The sequence below is a fragment of the Grampus griseus genome, assembly GCF_964374135.1.
Source record: "Grampus griseus genome assembly, chromosome: 9".
In the NCBI taxonomy this organism is placed as follows: domain Eukaryota; kingdom Metazoa; phylum Chordata; class Mammalia; order Artiodactyla; family Delphinidae; genus Grampus; species Grampus griseus.
The window spans coordinates 21,995,616-22,008,039 of NC_139003.1; the positions used below are offsets into that span (position 1 = coordinate 21,995,616).

General features: G+C 42.7%; 1 protein-coding gene across 2 annotated transcripts in view; it reads left to right on the forward strand.

Moving 5' to 3' along the window:
• Positions 1-1,450: 1,450 nt before the first annotated feature.
• The window catches only part of CEP41 (centrosomal protein 41), a 42,223-nt gene continuing 31,249 nt past the window's right edge, over positions 1,451-12,424 (forward strand). Inside the window, exons 1-2 of one of the 2 annotated variants that reach the window (XM_082662317.1) lie at positions 1,493-1,548; positions 4,359-4,389. In XM_082662317.1, coding sequence (XP_082518443.1) covers positions 4,387-4,389 — 3 coding nt within the window. In that variant the 5' untranslated portion in view covers positions 1,493-1,548; positions 4,359-4,386. Of the gene's footprint in view, positions 1,549-4,358; positions 4,390-12,424 lie in introns of both variants that reach the window. The other variant, XM_082662316.1, reaches the window with a different exon arrangement.

Consider the following 12,424-nt stretch of genomic DNA (forward strand, 5'->3'; position numbering starts at 1 on the left):
TTTCTCACCACCCCTTAGTTTTGTCCCTATTATCTCCCTCTCTGCTTTCCTTTCTCCTGTTTATTCTACCCATAATCTGTATCATCACCCCACCCCGACTCTGCACCAGGTGAGCATACATTCTAAGTTGTAATGTGTCTAGAAGCCCTGGTTGCTATGCAAAACCTTCTAAATATCCCCCCCACACCCCACCCCTTCTAATTTTCTGCAGTCTCTAAACTCTTCCTTATCCTAGTGGAGGGGAGAGGAACTGGGAATTTCAGAGAGTTGAAGGATTGGAGAACACAGGGAAGTTAAAACAAAAATCAGGAGGCGTGAACTTGCCAAGAGACAGCTGTGATCCTTGAGGTCAAGCGGCTCTGAGTGACAACACGATTCAAGATTTGACCTGAAGGGTGGGTTTCTGAGGAGTCTGAGAGGACAAGGGCATGTCAGGCCATGTTGTTGAATGGATCATCTGCACAGACCCTGAAGCAGCTCAGATGTATGCTATTATTCACAAGCAGAGAGCCAGCCACTATGAACAGCTCAGGGTAACCTTTCTCCATTCCTGGAAAAACAACTTAGAGCAAAGGGCAAAGGGTTACTGTATTGTTCCCCCCATGTAAAAGGAAATAATAATTTTGATGGATTTGGCGGGACATTTTGGAGCCAAGTCAAACTGTGTGTGTGATTGTTTTGTAAAGGTGCTAGGACTTAATTTTCAAATCTGGAATAAGAACAGGTGGTGGGTGATGGCAGGAGTCACAATGGTTTCCATGACAACGGGACTGGGTCTTAGTCATCCTCTCATCCTCCACAAAACCTACTGCAGCTTTTCTCATAAGGTGCTTATTAAATATTTGTTAAATGAATGATGAATCACAGAATGATGTGTGTGCTTTGCAATTAAGGCTGCCGTTCTGTTGCTAGCTAAAAGCTTTTAAAACAACAATAATTACTGTATTTCCACATGATATTTTGCATAATTTGCATATTAACTTAACCCGAAAATAATAAACTACAGATTCTCATCCCTGCTGAACAACCATGTCCCATATCTATCCCCTGTTGTGTAAGAGTATCCAGATGTTTGGCTAAAACGGCCTTAAAGGGGGATGGCCCTGCGCGGTATTTGTGCTTCCACATTAGCTAGAAACACTTGTTTTTTTCCACACTTTCGAGCCCCTCCCCCCTCGAGCTCTCCGCAGCCGCCCACGCGCAGTCGGCAACCTGCCCCTCCCCCCTCGCGCCCCTCTACCCGCGCTGAAGCTGGCGTCAGCGGGCCCAGCGGAGAGCCCAAAGGACCTCGGCAGCCGGTGTCCCGCGTTGCCCTTGGCAACCAGAGTGGCGTCTCACTCTCCCTTGACCCCGCAATAAGAGAGTAAACAGGGCATCCATTGGCTGGCAGGAGAAGGCAGGCCAATCGGAGAAGAGGTTGTAGAGAGGCTGCTGAGCTGGATTGTGGGAGTAGGAAGCTAGGGTTAGAGGTTACCGGTGAGGCTAGAACCCCGAGCGTGGTCGGTTGGAGCAAATATGTCTGTCCGGAGGCACATTGGGAATCCTGAGGTGAGGGCCAGGTCCAGATCGGAGAATCGGAGGGGGCGGGCGTACCGGAAAAGGCTCCACGTGGGCAGGGAATACGTGGACTTCCGCCCTCCAGAAGGCGGGAAGCCGCGGCGTGAGGAGGGGTCTGGAGCGGGGAGGGAGGGGGAGGAGCGGGCCTGGGGGACTCCGAGCCCGGGCAGCCTGGCCACCATCCCGCACAGGCTTACTGTATTTGTCGCTCAAAGGAGCGAAGTGCATGAAGACACAAGTCCCTTCCCTCAAAGGGCTTACAGTCTAGGAGTGGCAGTTACAAAATATAAGTAACATCTGGATGAAGCCCAAAACGCTAAAGGAACAGAATCAAAGGAGCCATCATTTCTGATTATTGGGGTACAGAAAGAGGAGGAATAAGCAGACCAAGCCATTTGGAAAGGACGCAAAATATGACATTAGTTTTACCCTCTGCTCGATTAAGACGTTTTACTTTTTTGTCTGTTTCACCTCCAGTGCCTTGCTGCATATGTGGTCATTTCATCTCAACAAATGTTTACTGGATTCCTAAGGTGCAGGGAGTGCTAGAAATACAAAAAGATAAGACAAGGCCTTTTAGTCCTTTAACAAGTTCAGTCTAGTGAGGAAGACTTATAAACGAAATTTGAGTTCAATGTGGTTGGGAAACAGGATGTTAGGGGAGCACAGAAGAAAGCTAGGACTCAACCGAGGGAGTGAGAGAAGGGTCCTGGAGATGGTCTGAAATCCCAAGTTACTAACCAGGTGAAGAAGCATCCCAGGTAGAGAGAACATCTTGAGCCAAGTTTAGGAGCTGAGAACCATGAAAGTGGACAGTTCCTTGTAGAGAGGCAGGAGTCAAGTCTGGAAGGGCCTTCTGTACCTTGCCAGCATTCTTGGCCTTTACAGTGAACAGGAGTTGCAGCGTGTCTCATCTCAGGATGGATGCCTGTGAGCTTTGCTGAGAAAGTTGTGAGGTTGAGTTTAGGCTCTGTAGGGGAGTGCCATGATGGATTATAATGTCTACCGTGGATGTCGGGGGGGTATGTGTGGAGAGTAGTGGTTTGACCACTGTGTATTTATTTTGCCTGCTGGTCAGAATTTGAGAAGCATTGGAGTTTTAAGTAGCCGAGTTGCATGGTCAGATGTGCATTTTAGGCAGTGGTTGTAGCCACATTGTGGAGAATGGATTGAGGAGTCCAGAACTGGGGATAGGGAGATTGGTTAGGTGGTTATTATGATATGGACCTAAAGTAAGGCCATGGAACTAGGGACAGAGAGAAATACTTAGGGGATAAAATCATCATGACTTAATAATGAGCTTTGAGAAATGAGAGTGTGATGGATGACTTAGGTTTTCAGCTTGGGCTACTCATTGGTGCTGATGCCATTAATGAGATCAGAAATATGGGAGAAAAAAGAGGAATAGTCTTAGGAGTGTAGGGGTAGAAGAGCTGGGTTGCCCTGTGCGGTTGTCCATTTGTGCTCTGGATAAAGATGTTCAGCTCACTCTCTTGTTTTCATGGGGCACAATTACTGGTAGTTTCTTGAGAAAGAGTGCATAAGAAATAAATATTTTAAATTTATGTCTATGACATTAGGCATGTCTAAAAATGTTATTATTCTACCTTCATATTTATTTCCCTGAGAGTTTGGTTAAGTATAGAATTCTTGGTTGGAAATCATCAGCATATTGAAAACATTGCATTGTGGTCTTCTACTGTTCAGTTTTTGTTGTGGAGAAGTTCAAAGCCATTGTGTTCCATTGTATGTGACTTGATTGTTCCTTTCTGGAAGCTTGTAGAATTTTCTGTGTCACCAGTGTTATGATGTTTCACAAAAAATTCCTTGTTATGTGTCTATTTTCACTTATCTTTGTGGGCGCCAGAAACTCATGTCCTTTCTATTCCGCAAAATTTTAAAAAATCGTTTGTTGTTGACTTTCTTCCTCAATTTTCTCTATCCTCTCTTTCTTGAATTCATTATTCTGATGTTGCTTCTATATGACTGGTTCCCTAATTTTCTTAAATTTTATCTCCTGTTTTCCAGATCTTTGTCTTTTTGTTCTCTTTGAGAGATTTAACTCTATCTTCCAATCCCTCTATTGAGTTTTTAATTTCTGCCATCACGTTTTTAATTCTTAAGAACTGTGTTTTGGACTCTGACGTCCTTTTAAAAAACCTTTATTTTGAAATAAATATAAATTCACAGGGAGTTGCAAAAATAGTACAAAGTGGCCCCATGTACCCTTCACCCAGTGACTATATTTTATGTAAATATAGTACGATATAAAAACCAGGAATCTGACATTTGTACAATGTGTGTATAGTTTGAGGCTATTTTATCACATGTGTAGATTTGATATAATCAAGATTTGCAAGTGTGTCAATTTACAATCAAGATAGAGAACTATTCCTTCACCACAAATATCTCCCTCAGGCTACCCCCTACTAGTCACATCCACTTTCCTCCCCCTCACCATCCTAACCCGTGGCAACCATTAATGTGTCCTCTTATTTCTGTAATTTTGTCATTTTGAAAACGTTACATAAATGGAATCGTACAGTATGTGACCTTCTGAGACTGGCTTTTTTCACTCCAATAATGTCCTTAAGATGCATCCAAGTTGTTGCCTGTAGCAATAGTTCATTCCTTTTTATTGCTGATTAGTATTCTGTGGTATGGATGTATAACAGTTTGTTTAACCATTCAACTATTGTAGGATATTTTGGGTGTTTTCTGTTTGGGGCATTACAAATAGAGATTTGAACTTTGGGGTACAGTTCTTTGTGTGGACATTAATTTTCATTTCTCTGGGATAGATGCCCAGGAGTGCAGTTGCTGTGTTGTATGGTAAGCTTATATTTATTTTTAAAGAAACTGTCAAACCATTTTCCAGAGTGGCTATACCATTTTACATTCCCAGCACCAGTGTATGAGAGATCCAGTGTTTGCACATTCTTGGCAACATTTAGTACTGTAAATAATTTTTATTTTAGTTGTTTTAATAGGTGTGTAGTGACATCTCATCATGGTCTTAATTTGCATTTTCCTAGTTGATACTGAGGTTGAACATCTTACATTTTCCCAACAGCATTTGCTCACTTTGTGTCTCTGTGTCACATTTTGGTAATTACCACAATATTTAAAACTGTTCAATTATTATTATATTTGATATGATGATCAGTGATCTTTGATGTTACTACTACGACTTGCTGAAAGCTCAGATGATGGTTAGCATATTTTAGTAAGAAAGTATTTTTTAATTAAGATACATATATATATTTTTTAGACATAATGCTATTGCACACAATAGATTACAGTTTAGTATAAACATAACTTTTATATGCACTGGGAAACCAAAAGATTTGTGTGACTCAGTTTATCACAAAAATCACTTTATTGGGGTGGTCTGGAACAGAACCCACGATATCTCTGAGATATGCCTGTATAAGTTTTTGTGTGGATATGTTCTCTAATGATAATTTTTTAAAATACGTTTTCTCCCTACATAGTCTCAGTTTCCTCCATATTGCTATTTTTCTTTTTGTTTTGTTGGTGATATTTTTATTAGTCAGCTTTGGACTGCCATTACAAAATACCACAGAATGGGTGACTTAAACTACAGAAATTCATTTCTCATAGTTTTGGAAGCTTGGAAGTCCAAGATCAAGGTGCTGGCTGATTTGGTTTCTGGTGAAAACTCTCTCCTGGCTTGTGGATGGCCACTTTCACGCTATGTGTTTGGATGACCTCTTCTTTCAGTGTGCACTTGAGGGAAGAGAATGAGCTCTTTGGTGTCTATTTTTGTAGGGACACTAATCCTATGGGATTTTGGCCACACCCTTATGACATCATTTAACCTTAATTACCTCCCAAAGAGGTGCAGTCCTATCTCAATACAGTCACATTGAGAGTTAGAGCTTCAACATACAAATTTGGAGGGGACATAATTCAGTCCATACATAAAATTGTTAATCTGTGTTTTTGAGTAGGAGACTTAAAAAGGTGATTGAGACCTCTGTATATTTGGGAGGAGTTTGCTGATGTGAGCTTAATTACCAGAAGATCTCAGTGGGCCATGATTTGGGGACTCCCTTTCCCAAATCTGTATCTTCAGCTCTTTCCTCTCAGGCTGGTCATTTTCTCCAGAGAACTCCCCTCTCCTGAGAGTAAAGGCCTAGTTGAATTCCTGGAAGAATTAAGGTTAGGGGCTAAATTTCAACATTAGTATGCATCATTCACCTACTACCCCTATTTTCAGTAATGATATCCTTTCTCTGTATCTGGAGACACCCCCCAGTCCAGAAACCCTTTCCAGGGAATAAATCTGTAGATACCTGCTATGGTGAGGGAAGGGCAATCACCTAGTGGCACAGAGGGAGAAGGTTTTGGAGATCCAGTAGCTTCTCATTCAGCCTTCAAGCAGTCTTGCTTATTTCAGTCACTCCTTTTACTCCCACTTCTGGAGGTGCCTGGGGCTGCCAATTCCTGGGCCTTTCAAGAATTTTTCTTGGCTTTCCCTTCGATTTTCTTGAGTCCATCAAGTCATTTTCACTTGTTGATGTGCCTTCTAGACTTCAGAAATCACTTGTTATCACTTCTCCCACTCTTACTCTCTTTTTTTTTGGACTTCGTGTCTGTAAAATAGTATCCTTTTAATGAGGTTTTACTGAGGTTTTGGAAGGAAGTGAAATTAGATGCATTTGTTCAATATGCTGTCTTCACCCAGTAGGCCATGACCTGTAATTATTTTATTTGCTTGTTTATTTTTGGCATACTTACAGGAAGATAAGATAGGACCTTGTCTGTACTGTGCCACTGCCTAGCACACAATAATTGTTCCTTAAATATTTGTTAAATGAGTAAATGAATATATCTGAGCTGGAAGAAGTCAAGGCTAGAGTTCACTATTTGGAAATTAGAAGCATGTAAATGGAATTAAACCTAAATGGCCGACAGAGAACCTGTAGATTAAGAAGATGGAATCCTGGGGAACACAGTGTTTAAGTGGCTGACAGAAGAATCATCCGTGTGTGATTGGAGCATTAGAGAGAGCTGTTACTGAAGCCAAGTGAAAGCTGAAGGTGGGACTATATAACAGTGTACAGAAAGGTCAGGTAAGTTAGAGACTGAAAAGCAGCCATTATATTTAGCAGTTAGGGGATCTCTGACATTGGCTAGCTCCTACGGGAGCCACAGTAGAATGATGGGGACAGTAGTAGCCACATTGCAGTGGATGGAGGAGTAAGTTGCAGTTACTCAGTGTAGTTTTTGTTTTTCTGTTTTCTCCCAAGGAGCTTAGCTAGAGGGACCTCCCTGGCAGTCCAGTGGTTAAGACTCCACGCTCCCACTGCAGGGGGCATGGGTTCGATCCCTGGTGGGGGAACTAAGATCCCATTTGTCGTGCGGCAAGGCCAAAAAAAAAAAAAAAAAAAACCAACGAGCTTAGCTAGGAAGTAAAAAGGGTGGGTTGGCGTTCCAATTATATATTGGTTTCTTATGAGTCTCCCCCATATATAGTGGCTTAAAACAACAATAGTCATTTATTTATTATCGCTTACAGTTCTGGAGGTTGACTAGGCTCAGCTAGGCAATTACTTGGGCTCTCTCATGTGGTTTTGCAGACAGAAACTGGGTCTAGAGTTTCTAGGAAGATATAGTCTGTTGGCTGGGAACTCAGCTGGTGCTGTCAGCCGTATCACCTACAATGGCCTTTTCCATGTGACTTGGCCTTCCTTGTAGCTTGAGCTGGGTTCCAAGAACAAGTGTCCCAAAAGAACCAGGTGGAAGCCGTATTGTCTTTTATGATCTAGACTCAGAAGTCGTATGGCATCACTTCCATCAGTCACAGGCCCGTCCAGATTCAAGGGGAGGGAACATAGGCCCCCACCCCTCATTGGGAGGAGTGTCAACATCACAGTGTGAGTGGTTGGGAAGTTCTGTTGTGGCCATCTTGAAAACTACAGTCAGCCCCAGGTGGTGGCTGCTGGCAGAGTAGGGGCTGCTGCACATGCAAACATGGGTCAAGGTTGGTGTTTGAGATTGGTAGGATTGGTCCAGATTAAAACTCCTATAAACAAAAATCTCTTTTAAAGTTGACACCTAGTCCCTTTATTTTATTGACGTCCTCTTTATACAAATGAGAGAAGTAGAGAAATTTTGAACAAAATATATAATGGAATTTTTTTTAGTCCTTAAATGTAAATCTTACTACATACATTACAATTTCAATGTGAACAACCTTGTGAGTTCCATTTTAAAAGAAGTGGGAAGTCAGAAAAGCTCATTCATTTTTGAATGACTTGTGATTCAGACAATCTCCCTCATTTTTTAAGTGATTTTCCTTCAGAAAAATCCCACTGTTGACTTCTCATTCTTCTCCCTTTTCTACAACATCCATGTATTCACAAAGCCGGGTCTCACTTTGCATATATTAGTAATCTACCAAAATACTCCTTTGATTGTGTGGCTCATATCTCAGTGTTTTTGATATCTTCCATTGTCTTCAGGGCCTAGTCCAGACCCTCAGCCTAAATTCAGGGATCTCCACCTGGTGCCTACGTATCCATGTCCAACCTTACAGCACAGGATTCCATATACCCACCGTTCTGAAACGTTTTGGGGTTATAGACCCCTTTGAAAATTTGGTGAAAGTCAAGGACCCTTTCCCTAGAAAAATGTACATATACTCAAAGTTTTACATATAGTTTCATGGGACTCATGGACCTCCTAAAGCCCATCAGTGGACCCCGTTTCCAGAACCCCTGCCTGAATGAGGCTGCACAGTAAAGTGTTTAAGAGTTCAAGCTCTAGAGCCAGACTGCCCAGTTTAATTCCAGGTTCTACCACTCTTACCAGCTAACCTCAGGAAGTCACTCCACCTCTCTATGCCTGCTTCCTAATATATAGAATGAGGATAATACTAGTATATACCTTATTGGTGGTTGTGAGGATTAAATGAGATAATGGAGAGAAATGCTTAGCTGAGTGCCTGACAACATAGTTAAGTGCTCAATAAATTTTAGCAGCAATTACCTTTATTGTTGTTGTTGTGTCTTCTCCAGCAAATAGAACAATTTGCCATTCTTTAAACATGCTTTTAAAGTGGCCTTGCTATTATAATTTCCTCCACTTAGAATACTTTTTCCATCCCTTTTCCCCATCTTTTTTTTTTTTTTTTTTTTTTTTTGTGCGGTACGCGGGCCTCTCACTGTTGTGGCCTCTCCTGTTGTGGAGCACAGGCTCCCAATGCACAGGCTCAGCGGCCATGGCTCATGGGCCCAGCCACTCCGCGGCATGTGGGATCTTCCCGGACCAGGGCACGAACCCGTGTCCCCTGCATAAGCAGGTGGACTCTCAACCACTGCGCCACCAGGGAAGCCCGCTTTTCCCCATCTTTTTATCCACAGAAGCTCAACCCTTAAAACAGCTCCAGTGCCACTTCTTCCATGCAGTCTCCCTTATCACCCGCAGTGTGAGAGCTATCTTTTTGTTTCAGGTTCCTCGAGCCCTCGATGTCTGTGCTGTCCACGGGGCACTAGCACGCACACTGCGTGTTGCTCAGCTCTCAGAACCATTTCCATCCATTTGGTGTACTTATTGTTCTCACACTGGTGCAAGGCCTTGTAGCAGGTACAGAGGTAGAGCCTCTGTCCCAAGTGCAGGCAGTGAGGAGTGTTAATGGTACAAAGTGCTGTGACAATCCAGGCAGGGAAGAGATTTCTATCTGACTGGGCCCCCCAGAGGAGGAATCTTCCCGGAAGATGTGTTTGTGCTGGGTCTTAAAAGCCAACCAGAGGTTAAGGAGCAGGGATGGGGTGGGTAAACAGAGAGGGCATTATCTTTTGACCCTCCCTAGAGATGTAAGCCCCCAAAGGGCTTCTGTCGTTTTTGGTTGCTTTCAAAGAGCCTGTATGAGTACCACAAACATCAACTTTCTTAGCTTTCTCCCTTCTCTTGTTGAACTTCATTATGACCACCTATCTTATTACATTATCTTAAATATACGTCCAAAGCTGCACCTTCCACCTGGGCTCTGGGCCTCATCCTTTCCCGCTCCCTTGTTTTCATACCTGCTTGCTTCATTTTCAACCTCTTATCCAGCCCATTAGCTTATAAACATCCTCAAATCTCTCCTTTCTTCAAACAACAAAAACTATTCCTTAGCAACTCTGAAGGGGGAAAAAAAGACCATCTGGCTACTATCCTCCCTTCTCATAACACTCAACCTGCTGTTTTTGCTTCTGCTCCTGTCAATTTACTGTAACTGCATCCAGCAGGGTCATCAGCAGTGTCCTGGTGTGTTCAATCCAAATTCACTTTTCTGTTTTCTCTTCCCTGACCTGCATTCTTGTTCGCTTGTTCATATTTGACCTCTTGTTCTCTGACTTGACAGCATTGATCACTGTTGACCATTTTCTTCTTCCTGAAACTCTTCTTCTTTAATTCTCATGACCCACTTTCTTCTGGCCTCTTGCAAGTTTCACCCACAGTTTTTTTCTCCACCTGAAGGTAAATGTTGTTTTTTTTTTTCTTCTCAGCCTATACACTCTCCAGTGGTGATTGTGTACATTCCCATGGCTTCCCCCAAATCTTGTTTTTTCTAGTCCAGAAATCTCTCCTGATCTCCAGACCCCCCAGATAGCCAGCTTACCACTTCCGTTTTGGATAACCCACAGATACCTTATATTCAAAATGCCCCAAACAGAACACATCATGTTTTTCAATATATGCTTCCTCCGTAGTCCCTTTTTTGGGGAATGGTATCACTGTCCTTCCCCTGTTACACTAGTCAGTTTTAAAGATTTTATATCTTAAAGACTTCTTAAAACTGTCTCCCTCTCCTCATCTCTACTGCTGCTTTCTTAGGACCACAGATCCTCCGAGCACAACCTCTTACCTGATCTTTGCGCCTCCATTCTTGACTATGATCCTATTAGTTCTCCAGAGTGCTGCCAGAGTGATCTTTCTAAAATGGAAATAGAATCCCATCCCTTCTCCCTAACCTTCTTCAGTGACTCCCATCATCTACACCAGGGTTCCTCAGCTTCAGCACTATTGACATTTGGGGTCAGCTAATTCTTTTTCGGGGTTGGGGGTCTTCCTGACATTGTAGAATGTTTAGCAGCATCCCTGGCCTCTACTTACTTGATGGTAGCACACCCACCACCCAGTTCTGACAACCTAAAATGTCTCCAGACATTGACAGGTGACCCCATGAGTTGGGGGAGCAAAATTGCCTCTGTTTGATCTACAGGATAAAATCTAGGTTTCTTAGCATGGATACAAGGCCCTTTGTGTTCTTCCCCTGCCTGCCTCTTCAGCCTCATTTGACCCCATATTGCCCGCTATCCTCCAGGTCTATCAGTTACCAGGAACCCTGTAGCTCCCACCCACCACTCCTTTAACTTGACTAACTTTCTCAGCCCTTGGATTTCAGCTCAGAAGTCACCCCTCAGGAAATAGTTCCTGACTCTTTTAGTCTGGATTAGGTGCCAATCTTACATGCTCCTGTTGCACCCCCTGCTTCCCTCTGCTTGTTCATCATGCAGTGTGACGTCTGTTCACTTGTCTCTCTTCCCAGCATCAGCGAGAGCTGGATGGGAAGGACTGTGTTTTGTTACCTCTGTGTCCTTAGCACGGTGGCTTACTCCTAGTAGGCATCCAGTAAATGTCCACTGAATGAATTGTTGGTGCTCAATAAGGCTTTGTTGAATGAATGAATAGTCCTCCTTGAAACAGCTGCTTTTCTCAGCTCTTTCACTTTCCACCATTCCATCCTGTTTATGTAATTGAAAAAAAGCTAGTTGGTCAGTAGGTCAAGAAACAGTCACCCCCAAAGCAAGGATTTTAAGGAAAAAAGTCTGGCAGTTCCATAAACTCTGTGGTGCACTGCGTAGAGTGGAACACAAATAGTTTTACGTTATGGTTGGTACCAGAAAGTCAGGAACAAGAATTTGGACCAAAATGGGAAAATGGGAAAGAAACACTACATTTTTGTACTGTAGCATATGGATTTCTCATTAGTCTATGTAAGGGAAAACCGGGGGTGGGAAGGGCTCAGCGACTGCAGCTGTCCACACTCTCTCCCCCCATCATTCTGCTGCCACCACACCTGGTCCCCAGAGACACCCTCACTTCTTAGCTATGTTGGCTGAGGTATGGACAAATCCCCTTGGTTCAGCAGAGACTAGCCTGGAATCTTTCAAAGGAGCTTTGCTAGGAAACTAGTGGGAAAAACAAAACAAAAGTAAAAACAGGAAACAGCATATAGAAATTATAAAAATACAGAGAGGAGTTATAAAAATACAAAGGAAGGAAGGATAATGACAGAGAAAAAAGAAAATCCCTTAGCTTAAGATAACTAAGTTCCAGTTTTAGCTTTCCTAAATTTACCAGGCACATGTTTTCCCCTGGGTTTTTTGTTTCTGTTTTGTTTTGCCACAATATTGCCTCCCTCTGAAGAACTCATCCTACAGTCCTCCTTTTCAGTCTTTGAGTATTTTCCTTTTCTCACTTAAGAATCTTCTCTTTCTTCATCTAAGAGGGAGTTGGAATTGGCATTGGTCACTTTCTCTTACCGATGGCGGGTTGCTGATCAGAAGGAGAAAGGAGCTTTCCAGCCTTTCTCTGAGGATAAAGTAGCTCAGGGGTTCTACTTCTGAGGACCAATGCTAAGCGTCCATGACAAAGGTTTTACTTGCCTGGGGTGAAATGAAAAACACAGACAATATCAATGAGTTTTTTAGTAGCACTAAAGGACTGACCTTTTTATTCTGGGTTTTTTTCTTTCTTTCTTACTTTTTAAGTATTAAAATAGCAGACGGTAGTTGTGAGGTTTTGCTTTGTTTTTGATGTCCTTGTCAAAATTAAATGTTGATAATTC